Source organism: Podarcis filfolensis (assembly GCF_964270895.1).
Source record: "Podarcis filfolensis genome assembly, chromosome: 9".
NCBI classification, from domain to species: domain Eukaryota; kingdom Metazoa; phylum Chordata; class Lepidosauria; order Squamata; family Lacertidae; genus Podarcis; species Podarcis filfolensis.
In genome coordinates this window covers 39157332-39182748 of record NC_139610.1, presented here as the reverse complement: position 1 = coordinate 39182748, position 25417 = coordinate 39157332, and the positions used below count along the sequence as shown (strand labels likewise).

General features: G+C 40.3%; 2 protein-coding genes across 9 annotated transcripts in view; one reads left to right on the top strand and one right to left on the bottom strand.

Annotated features, from left to right (window-relative positions):
* FHIP1A (FHF complex subunit HOOK interacting protein 1A) overlaps positions 1–8518 on the top strand; it is an 85190-nt gene extending 76672 nt beyond the window's left edge. Inside the window, exon 12 of the mRNA XM_083631104.1 lies at positions 932–8518. Within this exon, the coding sequence (XP_083487230.1) occupies positions 932–1182 (251 nt within the window). The 3' untranslated portion in view covers positions 1183–8518. The remainder of the gene's footprint in view (positions 1–931) is intronic.
* The window catches only part of GATB (glutamyl-tRNA amidotransferase subunit B), a 64012-nt gene that overhangs the window by 15789 nt on the left and 22806 nt on the right, over positions 1–25417 (bottom strand). For 3 of the 8 annotated variants that reach the window (XR_014552155.1, XR_014552156.1, XR_014552157.1), the window contains exons 9-14: positions 23085–23274; positions 19223–19356; positions 18528–18606; positions 14282–14416; positions 10479–10655; positions 5728–5767 (exon numbers count right to left, since the gene is read on the bottom strand). Coding sequence is in view for 1 of the 8 variants with exons in the window: in XM_083631207.1 (XP_083487333.1) it covers positions 10530–10655; positions 14282–14416; positions 18528–18606; positions 19223–19356; positions 23085–23274 (664 nt within the window). In the remaining 7 variants the exon portion in view is untranslated. Of the gene's footprint in view, positions 1–1510; positions 10656–14281; positions 14417–18527; positions 18607–19222; positions 19357–23084; positions 23275–25417 lie in introns of those variants that run through there. The other 5 variants (XR_014552153.1, XR_014552158.1, XR_014552159.1 and 2 more) reach the window with 5 other exon arrangements.

Here is a 25417-nt window from a genome sequence, read left to right as displayed (position 1 = left end):
TGCCTGCTGTGCCCTATACCACCCCCGAATTTGTGGGGGTGGGGGCACTAGGCACAAAGCCCTCCTGTGGGATCCCGGCACTCCTGGACGCCGTCCCTGATCCGCACCAGGGGGGAGGGGGGAAAAACCCGCCTTTCCTTTTTTTTATGATTAAACAAGAATCCCCTCCCCTAATGAGTCAGAAAAGGACTTAAGCTGTGGATTTAAGGCTGTGTGGAGATAAACTTTCAAACCAAAGCAATGTTTCAAGACGAAGCTGGAAAGCTAAGAGTTTTGGAATGACGCAGTTAAAAATGCCGTCGCCATTTTGGGAGGCATTGTTGGAGCTCTTGGGTCTGGGAGGAGAAAGAGAGAAATAGAGCTGTTTACATATCGTGGATCAACTCCTCGGTGGGACTTAAGAGCGACAAATGCCTAATTTATGATGGAAAGAGCGATGTTATCTACGAAGGAGATATATGGAAACCATCTGGACTTGGATTGGAGGAACGGGAAATTCACACAGGATTATTATATTTGCTTATCGGCTTAAGGAGACCAACAGAAGAGATCGTAAAGGAAAAAGAGAAATTATATGAACAAGATATGATGTGGAAACACCAAGATAAGACTGGATAGAATTATGAACTTTGTCTGGACTGATTGGGACTGATTTGGACATTAACGCAGTAATAAGAAGATGATCTGAATCCCCCTTTGGATCTTGAAGTATGGGTTCCCCCAACAAAATTTAAAAATTTGGCTTTGTAATTTGGAATTTATGTGATGTGATTTAATTTGATGTGATTGGCCAGTTAATAAAAATTATTTAAAAAGTAATAATATTTAAAACTGATTCTGGGCTAGAGTTCCATGTACTAAACTTGGGTTGCAATTGTCTTAATCACTTTTGTACCAAAAATAAATTTATTTTTCTCTTTCTCCTTTTTAGACAATGCACAGCACAACCATGCTTTGGGGAAAGGCAGAAACGTTTCTGAGGCTTCCCAGGTCATCCTGCAACCTTTCTTTGGAAGCAAGGCAAAGAAAGGAACAGCTCTTCCCAGCGCCCCCCTGCACATCCGGAATGCCATCCTGGCAGCTGCCCTCTTCCCAGAGTTTCTCAAGGAGCTGGCTGCTCTTGCACAGGAACACTCCATACTCTGTTACAAAGTATTTGGTGACTTTGAGAATTTTTATTAGTTTTAAGACTTTTTTTTTTAAAAAAGTATGTTTTAATTTAAAACAAAACACAGAGAGCTACTTATAAAGGAAAATTCTACTTTATGTTCCTGGTAATACTTGATTGGGAGAAACTGTTACACCTTTATGTTGGGCCTTATTTCCTACTGTGCAGCATAGACACTTGATGTATTAATGGAACGATTTCTTATTTTACCATATTCCCACCCTTGAACTTCCTTACCTCAAGATCCCTTCTTTTAAACTCTGCTATAGACACTTTTGGTTAAAAAGGCACAATTGTGTAACCAGCTGAAAGGTGATTTCCTTTTGTGGGGGTTTTTCCCCCCTATCTAGGAAAGTTGGTTGCTTCCTAAGAGTGCGTTTACCAGGAAGAGCATGTCAAATCTGATAAGCCTTTTATGCAAATAACGTTTTAGGTATCTATTTGCCAGGGGAGGTTCACAATTCCTTCCCTACTCTCTGCATTGTGAGTGGCTGGAGTTGTGAATCCAAATGGATTCAACAAATATAAGCCTGTGACTTGCTAGCAGCAGGTGCTGTGCTGAATACATACCATATTGCCTTACACTGTGGACAAGTCTGACGCTCTCAGCTGTTGATTCCTTTGAAGTTTAAATGAAATGAGTAAATGGATGTTGAGTGCAGACTGTATGGAATTCCCTCCACCACCCCACCACCCCCGGCCATTTCTCAGCATTCTTTGAAAATGCTAGATCTCTACCTAAACTAAACACTCAAGCCTTAAATTTTAGTAATATTTGCACACAATGAAACTTTTCTATGCAAACCGTAGCCTTTTTTGGTAGATCATATTTGTACACTTTTATTGATAAGCTGAACACAAATACTCCAGTTATTGTTTGAGTAGTGTTATAAGGTTACCTTCATCTGGGAGTTGTTACTATCTATTTTTTTAAGTACTATTTTTTTAAACAAAATTGAAAAAAATAGCCTGCCTTTATAAGCTGTGTTTTTTTTCTCCTTTTTAGCTTAAAATGTTATTTTGGTTCAAGGAAAGCTTTGTGGTATTGTAAAACACTAGCTGTTTATTTATGATGTATGTTGACTTGTCCTAACATTGCACTTTTGAAGGATGGCAGAAATATTTTGCTCCCTAGTAGCAGAGAAGAGGAGGTTACTTGGGACAGATACACTCGAACCTGTTGCAGCTGCTGTCCAATAGCTTAAGAACATTTTCTTTTGTGAGTAATGAGACTCATTAGAATGGGTCCAAACATGATGAATTGCTGCATTACAGCTGCATTTCAGTTTGTGCTAGTAAGAGTAATTGTTCCTCCAGTGCTGAAGTTGGCTTTGTGTTAATAGTGGCTCTGTGCTTGAAAGCCTTCATTTTCTTTTACAGTAGGTGAATATGACAAACTGCTCCAAAACCAATGAAAACAGTATCTGAAGACAAGACTTTGCTCCTCTTTGTCAATTCCATATTGAGGTACTAACAGTAGCAGTTGGGGGTTTGCATGTTCTATGCTAGAACATGGCACCTGAGCAAATGGGAATTTCACAGACATCTTTCGGGAGGGTTGCCTAAAATGGTGTGTATATTTGTTTAGAAGTGCAATAATGGCAAGAGAGGGATTTCAGTGTCCCCATTTCTTGCTCCACTGGTCTACTGTGACTGGGTCCATTTGCTTAGTCTCCTCTCCCACCATCATCCATGGGCGGATTTAGAATCCTGCAGGCCATAGAAATCAAAGAGGAGAGAGCTTCTTCCTTTAGCTTCTCAAAGCATTGCAAGCTGTAAAAATCTTACGCAGGGAAGGATCTGCCAGTCCTGTTACTTGGCCCGTTCCCCATGTCTGGTGACATCTTCATAAAAAATAAAATGATCTCATAATTCTAGTCCTGCTACCTTCTCTGTGGGAAGCGATCCATCCTTTTGATTGACTGATTAATTGTATATGTGTTAACTGTAGCAGATTTTTTAAAAAAATGCTCTCAAAAGACATTGTATTTTCATGCTCTTATTTAAAGTTAAGATAGGTGAGGTTTTTTAAATAACGTGGGTGTGTTAATCACATAAAATGTGATTATATTTGCTGCATTTGAAAATCAGACATTTAAAACATTGGACATTTGAAAACCAGCAAGGATACCATAGTATGGACTATGCAGTAGTTTCATTAAATTTTGACATGCTTGTTGCTGAAAGGGAGCAATCATGTGCACACACCCTCGCAATGTTTAGGCTTGGTTCAAGGCTTAACAAAGCATTTAATAGTAGTATAGAAAAGATAACAGATTACTTTGTTAGAAACTATTCATCTTTTGTTTGAATCATGATTACAGCAGGAAGGGCAGATTCCACTTGTTGGTCAGTCAGTGAAATGTAGGCCCAGGATATGGCATCTTATATTAATCAGGGAAGGGCCATAGTTCAGTGGCGGAACATGTGCTTTCCATGAAAAAGGTCTCAGCATCAATCCCTGGCATCTCCAGGTAAGACTGGGAAAGATTCCGGTCTTAAACTCTGCTTATTAAGTCAAGTTGCCCTCAAGCCGTTCACCAATCTTCTGAGCTGCATTCAGTGGAGATACTTTGTGCCTCTCTTATCTAAGCCACTGTTAACATTTGTGAAGTTAGGTTCTTGCTGAGAGTAGAGAGGGGATATTTTGTCTTTGTGGATTTTAATAAAATTTAAAAATATGAATTGGAGAATTACTATACACAGTCTTTACAGTGACTTTTTGGAGGGTTAGTAATAGAAAACCACCGAATGATATACACAAATAAGTAAAAATGACAGCTACAAATTGCTGGCAAGCTTGATGATCCTTGACACATAGGAGTACAAAATACAAAGACTTTGCTATTTTGGCTTGTTTCATGTCAAAAAGCACCCAAATCTTTTTTAAAAAAACAACCACCCCTCCAAACATCTCTGAAATTGAGTGCTGCAGTCTCCTGGTGTAATTATCCGAGCCATGATTATAGCACTAATTCAAGCTGTAGTGTTGTAATTATTCCTATATAAATGCCATCTCAGGGAAAGTGAAAATTGCATCTTGCTTAATGTGACTTTGGATTGCTTTGCATAAGTAAGCTATTTGGAATAATTTAGTGATGGGTACTAGCCCAAAAAGGCATTTAGAAAGCAAGCTAGCCCTAAAATACTTCTGCAGCGGGAATAGTTAACAGCTTTCCTTAAGTCAGCTCAAATTAAGCATTTTGCTGATCTGACTACCATTCTACTAGGGTTTGTTGTGCATCTGTTAAAGTGACTGGATCTTTGTGGCCATTGATTTAACACTCACATGAGGCCTCTGTGTTCAGGCTTGGCTTTAAAAAAACAACAACACTTTTAGTCTTAAGTAGAATATATTCCATTGCCCTGTCTCTACAGTTCTCTCTATGCATCTGATGAAGTACATTCTTCCCACAATTGACAGCTCATGCCACCGTCACGTTATCTGTCGTTAAGGTGCCACAGCTTAATTAGTTGGACTATGTGAAAACTGACTTTTTTAAACACTGACAAATTCTACTCCTTGCAGAATACAGGAATGTTAACCCAAAGATGCTGTATGCAGAGAAACTATTTTTTTTTTAAACCATTCTTTAGTTTTCCATGAACACTTTGGGTGCTTTTTAATCAAACATAGACTTACCAAGCTAAATGTTGTCCAATCACAAAATTAATAGCAGATTTGATTTTTTTTTCACACCCAAAAACATATTTTTAAGACCCCTCACTGAAGAAATTTGCAAAAATTAAGTTTCATCCCCTAAAATGACACACCCTACTGCTTCTCAGCAATCTTACAATATTAAAGGAGGAAAAAAATTAAGTCTCTAATGTGCTTCCTGCATTTGCACCAAGATTAGTGTGTGGCATACTATGGCCTAGCTGCTGCTACAACGTAATTTTTTATATACTTATAATATTCTTTACACACCTTATCTCCTTAATTGTAGAAAATGAGGAGGACTGTACTCTCAATTTTTGTGGGTTTCATTTGTGTGTTTTCTTCCAGCTTATTTATTTGCAGCACAAAAAGACTTTAATACAATGAATCTGAATTCAGTTGTCTTTAGTTTCTCTATTCTAAGCACTTTAAAGACATTTCCCTACATCACAAAGCAACTTATGAATATACTGCTCCTCAACCTGCTGCTACATCAACTATTGTTCTCTAGAGTCTCCCTGTTGCATAGGTTCAGACATATTTGGATGTATCCTTTCACAGTTCTCTGCATCCCACTCTCCAATTAATGATTTCAACAAAACAAAATACATTCTCAACACCACCTATGGTCCATGCCTATTCCTGACAAGAGGTCATGCAAAATATAGTAGGTTGTTTACAGACTTTTAGGGTAAGGCTGAAGTTATCACAAGACAGCTATATGTTTTATTCTCTTTGCCTCTTCATTACAAGGCAAATTATAGCATTTCACCCCAGTTGCAATTCCTATGTCATCTTTCAAGGGCCTTGCATCCAACATATTACTGTGGCAAGCTCTCATGCCTCTAAAAGGGGACAGAGCTTACACAGCTAAGAAAATGTATTCCTGGATACTCACACTTTGTCCAGGAGAACTGTCAGGCTCCAAACCTGTTCACCTTTAAAAACAAACAGGACAGTGATCAAGATTGGTGGGATTACTCCTTGTCAGTTTTTCATCCACTTGCTGCTGCTTCCAGAATAAAAGGACAATTTGTGGATACCTAGTTAATAAAATGTAGAGCTGGATGCTTCTAATTCATTGATAAAAAATTAAAGTTACCCCGACCGTTAGTTGCGGACGACTCTGGGGTTGTGCGCTCATCTCGCTCTATAGGCCAAGCGAGCCAGTGTTTGTTCAGCAGACAGCTTCCAGGTCATGTGGCCAGCATGACTAAGCCGCTTCTGGTGAACCAGAGCAGCGCATGGAAACGCCGTTTACCTTCCCGCTGGAGCAGTATTTATTTATCTACTTGCACTTTGGCGTGCCTTTGAACTGCTAGGTGGGCAGGAACTGGGACCGAACAACGGGAGCTCACCCCATTGCGGGGATTTGAACCGCCAACCTTCTGATCGGCAAGCCCTAGGCTTTGTGGTTTAGACCACAGCGTCACCCGCGTCCCTCTAATTCATTGATACCATACTTAAATTTGGATTGATTTTCTCCAGAAACTATGCAACGTTAAACTGCAATGTCAATAAACCAGAGCCTTTCAGAACACTTCAGGTCAGTTTCTTATAGTACTGAAGTAGTCTTTCTACTAACTTACTGTTGACTTAGGTGAGATAGAAAAGATACAAGCCATTAGAGTCTTGTCTAGAGTCCCCTAGCTATAATTTAATCTATGATATTAGAGCTGCAGAGAGTACCAACTCAATCATGAGTGAGATAGTATCTTTGTTAATTTCAGAAGCAGATTACCCATTAAGTTCACTAATACCACCTTCACAGTAATGAGTCCCACAGCTAGGCCACAATTTGCAGGGGAAGAAGTTTAGTGAGGATACTATATCCAAGCATGTTTGCTCAGCTATCGCTTAAGTAGCTATTCTAAAAAGGGGAGGCTGAATATTAGTCTTTAACTAAGAATAATACAGCCAATTATACACACCTGTATCCCCTGTCTCCTTTCTAGGGAAGTTAGCTGCATGTTTAGTTATACAGGAATAAGTGCTACAAATTATTATTACTGTTATTACTGATGGAAAAGCAGCATCCTTCTGAAGAACCTATTTATGATAGAGGATTGTTTCCCTCAAGAATTAATGCTGATAAATGACCTTTGCTAAAATCCACTTCTGCTAGACTTGACAAGGCATGATGTATGCACATCATACAGGCACATCATGCCTATGCTAACTTTCCAAACCCCCAAACATACCCTTGGAATAGTAGATTTTTACAACTGCAAAAAAAGTGGTTCTTTCCAAAGCTCCTACTACCGTGGACACTGTATTTACAATGTGGTGTCTACGGCAGTTAAGCACATAGTATCCTTGTAATAAGGTCAGTAACCTCTACTAGATTTAGTAACGCCATTGGGAACCAGGGTGATGGTACAAGATTGGAACTAGTTCGAGGTACAATAACTCCCTGGAACTTGTAAAACAGCATTCCAAGCAAGAACTTCCTCTACACAAAGTTGATGGCCAGCACTCATGTTTCTGGTCAAACACCAAACAAGAAAAACAACAAAGCGGCATGTTTAATTCTTAGCTTTTTTAAAAACCTGGTTGCTTGTTAACTACGCTATCTTTGTCCACAGATTTTGACAGACAAAAAGAGGCTTATGAATCTTACTGGTTGCTTTTGGTAGAAGAGTTGGTGCCAAAGTTCAGTTTCAATCCTAATAACTTTTTTCAAATTATTCTTATATAGCCAAAGCACCTATTGCCAGAGATGTATTGAAAATGGTAATTCAAACACTAAAATCTGGCAATTCTATCCATCCATGATTGATTGAATGCATAGCATTGTTACGTTTTGATACTGTGCATAATATTCCTAATTCATTGCTACTCTCATATAGGAATGTTCATTCAGATAGTTCACTGATACCTGAAAAGAGTCTTCTGCCTAGGATGGAGATACATAGCCAGATGTACATTTGAATCACCTACCCAACACAGAAGCCTGCTAGTATACATAGGGCATACTGGGTGATGGTTTCATTCATTTCCATCAGTTTCATTCAAAACAGTACAAAATACCTACAGGGACAGACAGGTGTCCTATAGAACAGAACAGTACCTAGTTTTTATGAAAAAATAAAAGACACAAAAGACTTTGTCTCCAATTTGGTAAATGTTATGGTTTCTCTAATTTTGACACTGTGATGGCTTATTATAACCGGCCAGTATGGTGTAGAAACAACATGAAAATGGCTATATAATAGGTAAAAGGTAAATGACCCCTGGACAGTTAAGTCCAGTCAAAGGCGACCTTGGGGTGCCGGCTATATAAGACAACAAAGAGGAGTCTGGTATTATGAGTCAAACGAGGTTTTATATCACCTATGATTGTCGCCATAAATGACCACTCCACTGCGCGCTTTTTTTTTCATACATTTGATCTGAAATTTAATCGCCACTATTTTGTTTTGACCGTGTTGTTTTATAACCCCTGTTACAACTACTGTATGGACCTATATACCTGCAACTGAGGAAAACATGCCATAAGTCTAGCAAAGAATGCAGCAGAATTTAGTCTATGAAAGCTTATGTCGTAACATTTGTTAGTCTTTTTAAGGTGTCACAAGACTGTTTTTTGCTGCACATGAACCCCTCTGGAAATTGTATAAACCACACACTGTTAATTAAAATGTAATGTGAACCAAGAGACATTAAAACACAAAGCTTTCTTTGCAGAAGTGTCTTCTACAATTTCCATTCTCATTACTTTGGGTTCCCACTTTGGCAGCAATTGATGGATTATAAACTCATGTCCACTGTCAGGTCATCACCATCACAACTAATGCTTCTACCTTAAGGCAGTGACCAGACTGGGCTGAAATCTGAGGACAACGGTGAAATGGTGAATGGTTGCACATTGCCCCTATAACTTGTATTTGGTGTTCTTACCTTTTGGAAGCTTACCTGTTGGATCTCATCTTTCATGTGTGTTTACTCACTTAAGCTTACATCTCAGCTGAACCAATATAGAACAAAAGGCAACTGCAATAGGCACTATGGGCCACCTGCTATTACAAAAATATATAATTCCAAACCATAAGCAACATCTGTTGCTTATAATACTTGACTTCATGGAGCCATGCAGCTCTGTGATACAAATGCAGCCTTTGACAACCCACTTTTTAAAAAGTGTTGAAGGTGGTTTAATTCTCCCGAGCAAAAATAAGTCCATTTAAATGTTACTTTTTTTATTGCTGATAAATAGTTATTCTTATGTACAAATGTTAAAATCTTCATTACTCTAGTGTCTTGAAATGCCAGGCTATTTTCTTTAGATATTGGGGAAAACCTGCAGTTCCTGAAATTTGTTTGAAGAGCATCATTTTGGCTTCAAAAGCAAAACAATTTTACTCTAGGTTGAAGCCTAGAGTAAGGGGTCATTAAGGAGGACTTAGCTTAAAATTCCAGAAACAGGCAGCTGAGCTGCTTGGCAGTTATCCCTCCCCACCCAAATATATAGAACTGTGATCATTCTAAACTTAAGAGATTGCCAATTTTCCCCGTTTTTAATAAGGTTCTTCGTTTTGTTTATTTTTTAAATCAGAAGAATTGACCACCTCATTCTATAGTTGTTTGTGGAGCTACAGGCAGCCCTGTTTAGGGAAGTTTTTAATGTTTGATGTTTTATTCTGTTGAATACTCTGTTGGGGGCCGCCCAGAGTGGTTGGGGAAACCCAGCCAGATGGGTGGAGTATAAATAATAAATTATTACTATTATTACTATTATTATTGAAAATTACATTAGAATGCAAAGAGTTCTTCCTCAGAGAGGGCATAGTTTATTACAGTCAAAAATACCCCCCCCCCCCAATAAAACGAAGTTTGAAGACATGTCTGGTCTGCTTAATGAAACATCAATACTGAAATAATGCCTTTAATATATTATTTACATTCCCTTACTCCTATAACAAAAGGCTTGCTTTTGAACAACTGTCCATACAAGCAATTGTGGGTTTTAAGTCTCTTGAGTACTTTACAAACTTAGGAATGCTCTGCTTTTATCACCAAGAAAATACCTTAAGAAGTATTTAAGCTACTTCTGAAAAATATTACTAATAAATTGGAAGAAAGAGTTCATTATATGTTTCAAAACCAGAAGCTTTCATACAAAAAACTTGCACATTATACCATTTGAATTCTTTCTTTGCATACCTTATGTTCCAGTTTGACAGCCACTTAAGAGCAGGGGTCAGCAACCTTTTTCAGCCATGGGCCGGTCCACTGTCCCTCAGACCTTGTGGTGGGCCGGACTTTATTTTGAAAAAAAATAATGAACAAACTCCTATGCCCCACAAATAACCCAGGGATGCATTTTAAATAAAAGCACACATTCTACTTATGTAAAAACTCCAGGCAGGTCCCACAAATAACCCAGAGATGCATTTTAAATAAAAGGACACAATTCTAATGTCAAAACACGCTGATTCCTGGGCTGTCCGTGGGCTGGATTGAGAAGGCGATTGGGCCGCATCCGGCCCATGGGCCTTAGGTTGCCTACCCCTGCTTAAGAGGATGATGGCCTGAGTAAAGCTGAAAAACTGCAGAAAGTGGCTGCAGTTAACTTGATACAGTAAGCAAGAAGTGAATGAAGTCAGTACAATGGCTTGATTGTGAAAGATAGAAGTATCAAGTAATTACCACTCTGATAACAGCAGCGAATATCAGATATGGAATTTTCACCGCAGGCTCCTACGATAGCAGCTTCTCTAGTATTTGTTTCACCAGGACAGGGTCTGAGCGTCCTCTTGTTGTTCTTTGAACCTGTCCAATAAGCTTATTCAGTGCTTTTTTGTTGCCCTTCTTTATGTCTGCCACCTTGAAAGAAAAATTACAAAACAAAACTCAATTTTGAGCAACATCAAACTAAAGCAAAAACACACTGAAGAGACTTGCTGCTAAATCCTAGTCTTCACGACCGGAAAAGCCAGAGCAAACCTTGAGAACTGACAGGTTATTTTCTGTTCTTGATGTGCCATCATAAAACGTGACAGTTTAGCAACTCAGAAGCTTAGAATGATTTTATTTCATTACCGTAATATTAAATAGTACAATTCTTGTGTCCTTTCTCACATTTCTATAGAGCAAACTTAAGGTCTACCTGGATATAAAGATTCTACATTTGCAAAGCAAGGTTGTTGTGCAGCACAAAATGGCAAGCTAAGCTGGACTTTCCTTTTTTGCTAACAGCAAGCTTGGTGTAGAGAGCATGCATTGTGAAATTAGATTGTTGCACCGATCAGTCTTCACCACTAATGAGGTGAAGGAACATTACAGCACTCTACAGCAGGCTTGTAATGGAGTCAGTTACAAGAGGCAGTGCATAACTTTCCGTTAGTTGGGCCAACAAGTTATCTCACCAGTAGAGCAGATATTTCTCCATTAACTTTTTTTTTAAAGATATATACATGGTGTTTTTCAAGAGCAGTAAGTGATTTCACAGATTTAAAAATACACACTAACCCATGTATGTTGTTTGTTTGTTTGTTCGTTTCTGAATTCTGAAACAAGTTGAGCGCCTAGCAATTTAACAGTATCCCAGAAGGAGGTATGATTGGCTTGAACCCTGAACAGGAGCACTGCTGCTAAGGCAGATATGGGGAACTTTTGGCTCTTCAGATGATGTGGGCCTGCAGCTCCCATCATCCCTGACCATTGGCTGCGCTGACTGGAGCTGATAGGAATTGGAATCCATCATCCTCTGGAGGACCACATGTTCCCTAGGCCTGAACTAGAGAGTCGGGATGTGCTTTTACCATTTTACTACAGGCCCCACTCGTTTGAAAGGAAGCTCTCAGCACTAAAAGAGCAGCAATGAAAGTCTTGGAAAGAATAAAGCAGGTCTGTAGAACCTGCTACTGTTTTGTCAACCACAGCCCACCAGCCATGTACTGTGATTCGCCAAAAGAAATCACAGCCTTTCCTAGTCTTGTAAGGTAAGCGAAGACAAGAGTCCTATAAACCCACTAGCTGAGATGCATTTGGCTTGGTGGGTCATACGAATCCCACTTCTGCATCAGAGCAATGGTTCCTTTAGTCCAGCGGTTCTCAACCTGTGGGTCCCCAGATGTTGTTGGACTACAACTCCCATCATCCCTGAGCTCTGGCCTTGTTAGCTAAGGGTGATGGGAGTTGTAGTTCAACAACATCTGGGGATCCACAGGTTGAGAAAGGCTGCTTTAGTCCATCAGCTTGTTGATGGCAGTGGCCACCCAGATCTTCTGGGTAGCCCACAAGCACAACATGAAGGCAACAGCCTTCTCATTGTTCCCCAGCAGCTGGTATTCAGTAGCATCCTGACTCTGAACGTGGAAGCTGCAAGCAGACATCGTAACTAGTACCACTGGACTGGATTGAAGGGAAGCAGTGCATTCAGAACTTGCATCCTACTTTCAGGCTGAACAGGGAGTAATCTTTGGACTAAGAAGAAAAAATGCAGCTACTGAATCTCACAACTATACACTAATTCAAGGTGTGATGGGGTAGAGCTGCCCTGGGGACACTGGTTTCATTGCTTACCTGGGCAAGGGCGCCGACGGCTGTATGGTGGCACGGGGACAGCCACTAATCTTGGGCAACCTCCCATCTAGGGTAAGTAGCAGCAGTGCCTGTGGCAGGAGAGGAGCTCCAGGGCCCGACCCAAACACACCACTACTGAGTGTTAGCCAGCACTTGAATTAGTATGTAGTACTATGAGATATGGCATCTGCTTTGTGGCTCTAACGCTCGCACAGCTTCTGGCAACACCCAGACACTTTTCAGATGACTTATGGGACTTATTATTATGCTTAACTGAGAAGCGGTCTTTCAAAACCATTCAGAATGTAAGGTATTCTTTCACTCTTCCAGTTAAAAGCTCTTATTATTAAAGCAAGATACCTGTTCTGTCAACAAGTGTAACCAAAGCTGAAGGGCTTATTCAAATAATTCTATAAACAATACAGTTATTGCCACAGTATTGGAAAACCAAGTAAGTTCTCTTCAGGTAATGCTTGCTTGCTGAGGGGAAAATCTAATTTTCCCAGCACCCAAAACATAGCTTTCTGTTGCTGGGGCAAAATAACATATTTCCTCAGGGCTAGCACTGCAGTTTCTAATCTGATTGCCAAAGCCACAGAGAAGGTGGTTGCAGATTTATAGCACACAGAAGGTTGCTGGATGGTCCCAGTGGCATCAGCGATACGGCACAACTCTCCCTATCCTGTTTTGTGACTCTAAAATAAACATTGCTTCAAAATCACTTACAGGGGCTACGTGGCACTGTGTATCAAAAAGGGTCTTTCACCATCCCCTACTTCTATTCCCAAACATCCAGCTATGTCCTGCCGTTTTGTGGCATGATTGGTTTGCTCTTGGAACTGAATAGTTCTCTCTTTGCAAAAAGACTATGGTCCCTGCGGTGAGTGTTTTGTCTATTATACAGGAATTGGACACAGTGTTACTTGCCCTGGAAAAGGGCTTGCAGGATTATCCTGTTGATATTGAAGTCGTTGTGGCAAATACTTCGATTAGTTATCTGGAAAAAGTCCTAACTCATACATAAGATCTCATGGTAGTGTGAGCATGGTAGAGTCACCAATTTAAATGGTGTCTTATCGTTTAGAAAAGCAGAATCAAAACAGCCTTGGATTTTTCATGCCCGCCTCCACTAGAATACTAGTTAAAGAATTAAATACTCAAAATCCATGTTGTTACTGAAACAAAAAACACTTGCGCTCCTTGATCTGTTCTAATGCTCAGACCGTCTCTGCTTGCGCTTCAGTACCAGCTGGAAAATACAGAGGCACTTTCATCAGCCACTGCAAATTAGTTAGCACGATGAAGGTCAGACAGACCTAGCACACGCTCATTTTATTTATCAAAAGCTCTCTGCAAAGCTGTTAGCCTCCACTGAAGAGCTCTGGGCGTGGGTAGCATTGTTCTCGATAGATGTTAGCATTTTCCCTACTGCATATGTAACCAGACAACATTTTACTTAACGTTAAGCCATTCATTGCTGCTTTTCCAATCTGTGCACTGGAGAGAACGCAAAAGCACTTACTCTTTATAAAAATAATTCTGGATCTTTGGAAGGATTTCTTTTAATTTGCAAGGATTTTTTAAATAAAAAAAACTAACTGTAAAATTAGAAGCTTCAGGTGGAGATATTTTCTACTTTGCTCCTATTATTCCATGCAAATGCTATTTTGCAAGCATACAGTCTATACAGAATATTCACGTTAGTGTAGAGTACCTGGAGTCAAGGGGACATGGATTTAAGTTGCCATCTCCTGCAGCCACTTCATGTGTCACAATGCAATTTCCCTCTCATTTTATCTGAAGAGTTTCCAAACAAAAGGGCAACATGAAAGGAAGGTGGCAATTTAAATCTTTTATCTCCACCACCCACCCTGAAGAGTCAAAGTCTCTTGTTCCCAATTTCCCAGGGTTGCTATCAATATCACCTCTTTCTGATGGGCTCCCATCACAGTCTGACAGAAGCAGTCAAGCTCATTCTGATCCTGCAACAGTTCAAGCTTCTCTTCTTTAACAATCAGAGATGGAGTCTTCCCTTCCCCCTTCCACATCACTTCCAACACCTGCAGCATCAAGATAAAGGAAAATCAGTGCTTGAAACATGTCTCTCAGAAGGCAAGGATGACGTTTGCAATAAGAAGAAGGCAAAGACGTATTAACGGACATAATGACTCCCATTCTGACACAAAATCAGAAATCAATCTACTGATGACATCCCATATCTAGATGTGCAAAGCATGTAAAGTTTCCTACTTCTCAGGTAAGTTTCCTTTAGAAAAATCATGATCGCCTCTTTCTGGACTCACATTTCTAGTTCTCTTAGAAAGCAGGGTAATATTTAGTCTCATGTGCCAAGCAGGTATTTTTTAATTGTGGCACAGGTATGCAAGGCTATGTCACAATCCTACTGAGAAGGTATTTTTGGTGACCCTTGTCCAATCATAAAAAAGCATCATCAGAAGAGTCCCATTGTCCCACATGCCTGAACACAAACACCTCTACATTTTAGGGTCTACGGTATCCAGTACTACTGTAGTTACTGCCCAAAACAGTAACGCTAGGCTGAACGAATACTTCTCCTGGCTCCTAATGCTGTTCGCAGGCTCCACATAATAAAGCATCTCACATTTGGGCTTATCACAGTTCAATAATGTGCCACAATAAAATGTCTATTGATCAGGCTTGGTGGAAAATCTCTCTCATATTTTCTTCCTTTATAAGGGATAATACATGTCCATTCTTTAAGTCTGTAAAATGCAGCATCTTCCTTTTGGTTAAAAAAAGGGGGCTCTTAGCGGAAGTCCGCTCTCAAATGTACTGTACAAAGTCAAGATTACTAATGCAGACTGGTTATAACTAACTGGTGTGTACAAGTGTGTGTCTAATACTATGGATTGAATACATATTCCAGGTAGTTTTTTTAAATCTCTTTCCCTGCCCCTCAATGCTTGCTCATCTGCGTACCATGATGATTTTGACCATAACGGTGAATACCACACTGGGTTGGGACTGTGTAGCTGGTAATATTTATTAAGGGTGTGATCTTTGCATATGCACACCATCTGAACCCTATCTGTTATTCCATGGAGTATGGATAAATGAAATTGCAAAATGAGATTTAGTTGAGATTCCTGCATTGCAGGGGACACTTTGCTAGATGACCCTCAGCGTCTCTTCCAACTCTCCAATTCTATGATTCTGAATTTCCCGTAGAGTTACCATTTAACCAGGCAACTGTTACTCTGCTGACTGTCAGTGGGAGAAAAAGGAGTTTAGCTACATAAAGGCAGGTCATAGACCACAGAGGTGTGGAAGGTTATAATGCAGAACCCTGTGGCAGCTCTAGCCCAGTTATCCATCACTGTGAAGCACAGCTGGATGAACTTAAGTGTCTGTCTGGAATAATTATTAGTTAAAGTTACAGTGCTTTGTAGTTGGGCTCTGATACCTTGGAAAAAACCCTAGAGAATGGGGCTATTTATAAAAAAGCAATTTCTTTGGGCAGTCATTTTCTGTATTCCCTCTGCTCTTATTTCAGAGATGGAGGCAGAGAGAGAGAGAGCGAGAGCGCAGAAGGAGAGAAAGAGACCTTTTAAAACAGCTGCTTCTGCTCGTTCCTGCACTGAAGACATAATTGCATGTTTGGGCAATCGCAATCTGCCAATGCAGAAATGACTGTCATGTTGGAAATTCCATGTTACTAATTCACCAAAGCTAAGAAAATGGAAGCGCTTTTTAATGTAACGCTCCCTAGCACAATTAGCATTGCTTTACACAAAACAAGATTAAAACGAGATGGGGGAGAACTAACAAAGTTACAAATCTTCCGCCACAACGGATGAAATTTCTCCCAGGGCTACAAGATCACCTGGTCCAAAGTAATGGTGCAGGTATGTGGCAAACTACACACTGACGCTATTTGAGCCCCTCTTCAAATTAATCTGCCTTGTACCAAGTCTCCAAGCTGTTAACTTGCAGTTGCATTTGTTTGGTCGGAGGCCACAAAATTTGCAGTAACAAAGCAATCCCATGTAGCCACTGTGCAACTTGGTCTCATTCCTTAGACAGTCAAGGCATGTGATGGTGTTAAATATATTTAAGTAAGCATATCAGAATCTTTTGCAGGGAAGAGATAGGATAAAGACCCTGTGTTCATCAGGGTTGACAATATATAGTATGCGACTAGATGGACCACTGACATTACGCAGTGTGAGGCACCTCTCTATCTTTAAAAGCTGGGATTTGTGCAGCTTCCCAGTCAGAGCTCTTAATCAAGGAAAACACGTCTCACCTGAAAGGTTCTGTTGTGTAGATATGAATTAATTGGCTATACAGTAAGCAAACAAGCTCACACCTGGAAAGATTCTCTGGTTGCTGCGTGCATAGGTTTGGAAAAAGATTTGTTTGGGAGTGCTGCAATTACACAATGCAGCCATATTTCCTCCTCTCATGGCCACAGAACATACCATTTCTAATAAGGCTCACAGCCCTTCACAATTTGAGCTTCCTGATCCACAGAAAGCATAAACAACAACAAAAACAGAAGCAGCAGCAGCAGCAGCAGCAATAACCCTGCTGGAAGCTTCCAACAATGTGTACATGTGTTGCCTGTGTGCGTGTGTCGCAGTTTGCCTAGCCCATCAGTGCTGCAGTTCAATCACCCCACTCTCAAATGCAGCAATTCATTCACTGTTGTGTTCGTGTATATAGCTATTTGTGCCCTCAGGCCATCCAATCTCCCTGCCTACTGCTGAGAATCGTTAGAAACATTTGTTATTCTTCAGACATCTAGCCCATCAACGTCCTCTTCTAAATGTAGCAAGGATGCTGTTTTTCACAGGTTTAACCAATAATAGCCAAACAATGACATTGTTAGTTGGTGTCTTAATTATTTTGGTTATTAGATTGCATTTGTGAAGCCTACCCTGGATTTGAGGTGGGTATAAATCTTGAATAAGTTACTAATTCAAAGACACAGAGAATATGAGTTCTATTACAAACAGATGAAAGCTAAACAGTCCTCCCCCAAAGGATAAAAGGTTTGACTGGATGCTTAAGTCCAGTCAAAGACAACTATGGGGTGCGGCACTTATCTCGCTTTCAGGCTGAGGGAACCAGTGTTTGTCCACCAACAGCTTTCCGGGTCATGTGGCCAGCATGACTAAACCGCTTCTGGTGCAATGGAACACCATGATGGAAGCCAGAGCACACGGAAAAACAGTTTACCTTCCCTTTGAATTGTGCTCGGAAACGTAGCCAAACAAGCCAAACACACACACACACACACACACACACACACACACACACATGCTGTATAAAAATGTTTAAATTATTAGCTTTACATCATTCATTTATTAATTACAATTATATCCCATCCCACCTCCCAAAGGAGGGTTACAAACAACAAACCACAAAATAACAAAAAGTTATTTACAAAACATTTTGAAGAAGCTTGCATATCTCTTATATGGGACTGAGGCTTAGAGTACACATGGTAATGATCCTGTATAGTTTTCTCCACGTCCAAACCCCATCAACAATTTATTTTCACTTAAAGGGGCCTCTGAGGCTACAGTTTCCAATAGTAAACTCGCATTAGGGGAATATGAACTCTGGCAGCTTTTCAGCTCTAAAATGTGTCCTTCCCCCCATGTCAGCCATTTTGCGAGCCATGGAGAAAAACAAAAGGATACCTTTTATCTTCCTCTACAGAGACAAAAAGAGACTGGGTGGGCAGCTGGCTATTTGAAGGTTGATGATAGGCCAAGAAGGAAGATTTAATATTACCCCAACTCCAAAAGAAAATTTTGCGTGGGGGAGTGGAAGTAGAGAATCACCGCCACGTATGATTTTCACCCAATGCTGGAATCCTACCCACATTGCTCAATGGAGCTAAGTTCAAGTGAGACTTATTTCAGAATACATACGCACAGGATCAGCCTTGCACAAGGAAGCCCAAACAAGGATCCCTTTATCTTTTGTCGTTTCTTTGTAACTGAACACAAAAATGAGGATTACTGAGATAATAGATAACAGCTTTTTTTTTAAAGGGGGGGGGGCGTGTTTTCAAACTAAGGCCAAACAAGATATAACATTTTACAAATTCAAGACTCAAATGCACCGTGACACAAACAAGCTCATGGTGAAGGTAATGTTACAAAGAGGAATGCTCACTTGTTTGGCTGCCGAGGAAGAAATCGTTCCGCTTTCCAGAAGGTTCAGAAGTTCGGCCAAAAGAAGAGGACTGACTGGACTAGACCACATAAAATGAATTGAAATAAGCAGAGATGCAGAAATACAGCACAAGCTACTCATCACATTTAATATGGTTGTATCAAAGTTGGGATGTGCAGAAAACCATCTGAGCAAAAGGCTCCAACTGTTTTGCCTGGGTTGTACATTAGGTTTCCCCATGACCATCCTAATCCAGTTCTGTTCATGCAATTTTAAACAGGAGGAGATGTGCTAGTTGCAAATGGGAACACGCATCCCACTGAGAGTACTGTAGTGCTGGCTGACATCTGTAGTCATTTGCACATTCTAATGGATGTTCACCCTCTTTTCTTCGCTGTTCAACTATATCTTGCAAAATACTTTTCTCCTTCACCCATTGATCTCACCCCTCTTCCTTTTGCAAATTAGTAGAATCAGATAAAGAAGGTTCAGTATGATTTTTATGCATCAGCTGAACAACAGTAACTACTATGTAAGAAACTGAACCTTGAAGGTTACTGTGGCATCCTTAATCACTGAACAGTTTATTCAGATGCCCATGTGGTAACAGAGGACTACATTATTTACCATTATCAAAGACTAATATTTGTGTACAGATTTGCATGCGCAAAAGTATAAACATTAAAAAGCCTCACCTTTCCTTTACTTCAAGGTTATACTGTTTTAAATAGCCAAGAATATCTTTTATAATCCAGCCAACGACCTTTTTGGGAGCCATTCCTGTTGCATTCACCACAGCTTCAAAAAATTCTACTAATCCATCTTCATTCTGCTCAGAGACAAAATGGTGTGTTAAGATGGCAGCAGCCGAACCAGCTATCCATACCACCACAAAAACAAAAACAAAATTTTTAAAAAAATAAAAACTCATATCCATGAGCTTTCGGGTCTTATCACATGTGGAATATTCTTAACCTCTTGGCTTCTCAGCTATTCGCAACAGTCAATTGATCAACATGCCTCAGGTTAACCTCACAATGTTTCCAAAAACTGCCACTGCATGAGTATTCAATAGAATAGCAAGATAGGCATGCCTTTAGCCTCTCCACTGCTAGTTTTGCAGAAATTATATACCGTTATAATTCGTGAAGTTTTTTGCTTGTGTGTGTATGTTTTCACAGTTAGGCTGCTCTTTTTAGTGTTCTGAGACCACCAAATACATACACAATCAGAACAGAACGACCCACCCTGAAAGCATACCATAGTTTTTCTTCCCTTCCCTGTGAAATCTGATGACATCACAGAAGCATGTGAGCACTCATATTATAAGGGAGTGTCCCAAGGGAGAGATGTGTACACATGTGGTAAATATTTGTATCTATGTCACTAGGCAGGTAAAGAAAGGCACAGGTGTTGAGTCTAGTGGGGAAGGAGGAGCTTGGCAAAACTCCTGTTAACCCAGTATGAAAGATCAGCCAGGACTCACCCTGCTTACTGTCCAATTTCATAATGGTACTCTATACTGATGCTTTCTAAAATGGCTGAAATAGATATGGCTACAACAGCCCACCCAGCATCTGAACCAGAACTGGCACATACAGTCAGAATCAATTTCAGGCAAACACAAAGCAAGAGGAAAACACACAACTCTATAATCTTTAAACAGATTATATAGAGACCCGGTAATTAAAGGCAGATCAGCAAGCATCATTAGTCATAATGTAAATGCTTCTCTCAAATGCGAGTGTGTGTTTTAAGTTGAACCAAAACTCCTCCTGAGTGACAAGCGGAATCCTTGCCTTCTAGTTCTTGCAGTTTTCGTATTGCAAGCAAGACTCGAGCAGTCGTTTGCTTCCAGACAGCTTTTACTGCCGGAAAGTTGATCAAAATGCATGGCAGACTCAAACTAGCACTCACTCAGCACAGAAGGCTGGAGTAATCCTATGACTCATAGGAGGAATATTTTTCTCTCAGACAGTTTGTCAGCTTAGGGAATAAGCTCACACACAAGGCAACCCTTGAACGGAACTTGCTTATATCCAGTGCCAAGTGAAATCGTCCCCAAAATCCTAACCCTTATCCAGTCCCATTCAGTTCAAAGCAAGTTTGTCAGGAGATTCAATTTTCTTACTGCATATATTATACACATATTCCTAAGAGCTTGATGAGATGTTCAGTCTGGTAGAAAGCCTACATATTTAACAAGTACACCAATGTGGATCTGTCTACTACTGCTGCCATTTTAAATTTCATACACACACTCACATGCAAGTCAAAGATGTCAGGAGATGTTTGGGGAGAATACTCGGGATGCATCGGAAATAACACCCTGGTCCCACAGCAACACTAACCCGCAGTCCACATGCCTAGTGTCCATTCAATCAAAGGAGAGATTTCAGCAGGAGCTCAGAGCAATTACCAGCCGTGTGCAGGCAGAACCAATTGGAAGGGGGGCCATTTGGTCCAGGGCCTCGAGCTCAAAGGGGGCCCCACATTTAGACACCAAATGCATCCCATAAGGCCGTAACTATCATATGTAATGTATAAAAAGCTGTTATTGTTGAAGCAGAGGCTAAAGCATGTGAACAGCTCAGTGAAATTAAAAGCATTTGGTGAAATTTTAGCAATATAAGCTAAACTTCAGAAAGCAGGTATCACTTTTCACTTGCGAAATGTGCTATTTTTCAGTGGTTTGGGGAAGTGTGGGATTTTCTCACTGCTGAAAATACTGGGAGCCAAATTAGTTACTGTGAGCAGAGCAAAACCAGAGGTCCTTTTATGTATTTTTTATATTCACGGAATATGCTGGAGGTCTTGGTGGAACAGCAACATAGTCCAAAGGATACCAAACTATATACATACATTAAAGCCTTATAACTTCAACCCTTATTTAGACCTGTGTTTCACCATACAATGCCTTATTCATACTTGGACCATACCCTGCTTCAGCTACATGTACAACACTGAATTTATTGCCTTTGCTGCATATTGTTTGTTTCCTGCCTATTTTTATGTGCAGGCTCTAATTATTTTATTTTTGGGGGCTCGTTACAGTTAATGTAGCCTGGTGGAAATTTAGAATACATACTTCAAAATCCCCCTAAGGATTAATGCAACACGAACTAACCAAAGAATAATAATAATATTTCATTACTGAAGTATGACTTTATTTTAATGCAATTTCCCCTGCACAATGCTTCCGCTAACAAGTTGGCAGGGAGTGTGGATCTTGCATTTTGAAGGTGTCCCAGTACCTATGCCATTTATTTAATGAGCACGCTTGGGCACTCTAACTTGAAAGACTGCTCATTAGATTTATGCATCCTCCCCATTAGCAATCTGTTTGTATTCCTGATGTAGGCTTAAAACACCAACGGAAACTAGATGTCTCAGGTGAATTTAGATTAGCTGGACTCTCAGTAAATCAAAAGAAAAGAAATAGTGTTTGTGGAACAATACCCCCCTCCCCAAGACCTAAATGTAGAGACAATGGATGGCAGGGAGTCATTATTGGACCAAAAATATTGATAGTACTCCCGTTGGCTCAATGGGTTGGTACCATCTTCAGAATAAGCGCCTGAGTTACTTTCTGCTCAACTATGCAGGCTTCCAGAATAGGCCTGGTGTCCAAGTGTCAGAAAGACACATTAGACAGAAAGAGATGAGGAAGAAAAAAACACAGGAGAAAAGGCTAACATTAGTCAAAGCTGAGGACTCAGCAGAATGAAAGGAATCTAAGGTTAGACTAGGCAGTCTCATTTATTTCCACTGCTAAAAAGAAGCCCTGGAGCCAGCATATATGTTACATGAAAGGGCTTGTTCATATAGTAGGCTTATGACAGATACATGCATGATTAAATTCCAGAAAAGTGTCACAGTATTTAGAGTGCATTAACGTAAGTTTATGGTAGAATAATGGATCAAATGTCATAAAGCCATATGGTGCTGTTCTTTTCTATGAATTTCTCCCCTTTAAGCTACAAGGGTGGTCCAAAGGTCATGCATCCAAGAGAAGGTTAACAAAAAATTTAAAACTGCTTGGCGTCTGACTTTTCAATGTTACAGACAGCGATACTCCACGGAATATAGCCACAAGCTGAAGAATAATGTGGAAAAAGCCCTACTGGCCCAGCTCTTAAGATTGATTGAGCTGGTACATTAGGATGAGATGCACCAACTGGGCTCACAGAGCACATATTTAAATGCCAGCATTCCAGAGATAGCAGTGTTGTAGGCAAATACATTGAAAAAATTACAATACAGGAATGTTTTTAAGACAAAAAGGGTTTTGAGGCTACAATAACTAGCTATATATTTCAATTTACTATGATGCTGATGGACGCATGCAAAAAAAAAAAAAAGCAGGTATAGTTTCAGAGACCCTCTTGTGTACATTATCTGAGCAGAAACAGCCAAGCGTGTTGAACTCATTTTCTACGTAAGAAAAATCTATGAGAACTGACAGCTGGCTAATATGACATTTTTAGGAGTGTTTTCTGAAGCACTGAATCTTTTGAAGTTTCTTGGTTTACTTGAATGTTCAGTCAATAGACCTACCAATAAGGTGAAACCGTGCTGAGGCTGAATCCCATAACATTCAACAAGCTTTGCTCTCTTCGCACTGGGGAGGTCAGGAAGCCTCTCCCGAAGCCAATCAATATTCACCACTTGCCGGTCGCTTGTGTGAGCAGGCGAAGATTTAGAATCGCAAAGAATCAATGGAGGAAGGTTCGGCTCCGGCATAAACCTGGGAGAAAACAAAGGGAGGCTCCTCTGCTGTCCTTTTCACTTAAACCCTTTAGCCGCATCCCAGCCACCTGTGATGAAGCTGCTCCTTCTCCTAACAATTATGGGACTTAACGTAAGCAAACCAAATGCTCGGAGTCCACAGCTGAGTGCAAGTCCTCTCAGCAGCAACAGATAAGCCCCTGTGCCGAGGTGCATAGCCTCAAGCTGCCTTTCTTTTTTGATGATCTGCCACTGGCTGTCAACAGCCAGCAACGGGGAGAAGGAATATATTTAAGCCATTTTACGCCCTTCCAAAAAAACACAAACAAAATGCAGATGTCGCTTATCGTCCTCGGTGCCAAACAGGACCTGTGATTTCAGACCAACTGGGAGTACAATCTGGCAAAGGGGAAAAGGAAGAATGACAGCCAGATGCTAGCAGTGTTCCACGCAGGTTGCAACCTCCCTCGTATTAGTCGGAGGAGTTTCAATGAAAGGAGGAAACCGCGCTAAAAGCCAAGTTGCCATCTTCAGTGGGGTGCCATGGCAAATAAATCTGAGTGACAACATCAAATGACAAGGGCTGCGCCGAAGAAGGGGCTGATTCAAGCCACCACAAAAACATGGCGATTAAAGAGCCAACTCCTGTCTTGCACGAACAAATGATGGATTTGCAAACACAATTAAAGTGTTGCCATGTCTCTTTGCAAACAGCTGAGATGCATTCCTTGAAGAAGTTAGACTTAAGCTACACCCACTGCTTTCAAATCCAGATTTCAATAAACAAAAGCACAGTTTAAAAAGCAAATTTCACTATAGGTTTTGAATTGATTCATCCATGCTTTCTTTCTCCCCGTTTTTATTTTATTTTAAATAAAACATTCAAGCTCATCAGTTTAAGCAGTGAAACAGGCTGAGGCTAGCAGATGTGGAAAGAAGTAATGAAATAGCCACAGCCCTCTCCTCATTCCTGCGATATAGGAAAATGAGGTCTAAAGAGGTTAGCACTGCATTAGCTACAGTGTTCAACTGCATTAGCTGTGGAAAAATCAAAACTCTATTGAAAAAAGTACACCCACTTTTATCCATGTAGCAAGGATATTATGATAAAATGATGATGGACAACTGGAAGTGCTATTTATGCAGCTTTGAACATACCTGGAAGTGGGCTTTTAACAAATTTCACCTGAGCATAAAAAATTGTAGCACAGACTACTAAAGAGGTGGCAGCTATTTCAAATATTTGAAGGGCTGTCAGAAAACAACAAATCAGATTTATTTTCTGTTGCTCCAGAGGGTAGGAGCTAAACCCATTGGTTCAAAGGAAAAGAAAAAAAGATTTTTAAAAAAGAAAAAAATGATTTAATGAATAAACATTAGAAAGAACTTCATGATGATATGAGCAATCCGACAGTAGAACAGACCAGCTTGGAGTGTGATGTATTCTCAACTCACTTTTACTCAGTAGACCCATAGGTTATGGCTAACTTAGTTCCATTAATTTCAATGGGGTTACTTTCGGGAATACAACTCTGTCTTCTAGCAGCCAGGGATAGATTGCAAAGTCCTGACCGACGACCAGCAAACAAGAATGAATGTTATTTTCAGCCGCGGTCTGTCTTGGGATCATTTATAGAAAATTTTCTGGTTTGCCTTTCAGCCCTCTGGGCCCTCCAAGCTCGTTTACATTTATAGCAGAAAAACACCATAGTCTTGGTACAATAAAAATGAGAACAGTAAAACAGTTAGAGCATGGTGCTGATAACACCAAGGTTGTGAGTTCATACAGGCCACCTGCTTGTTGGACTAGATGTCCCTTGGGTTTCCTTCCAACCCTACAATTCTATGATTCCAAAGTAAACTGACAATAAAAATCCACCAGAGGCCTGCAGAAGCCAACATATCTTGACTAAAAGCCATTACTGAATAGGCCAGTTGAACCTGTCTTGGGAGAAAGAGGGTTGCTGCTATAGAGAAGGCCCTCTCTCATGCTACCTGCTAGTCTCAATATGATTTGACAGTGGAACATGGCAGCATTAAAAATTATAAACTTGTTAAAATATTAATAAATGCATCAGAGCAATACCCTCCCTCCCCACACCCGTTGTAAGTCTAACCAAAGGGCAGCAGGTGACTAATTCTGTTCAGCTTCCTCTCAACTC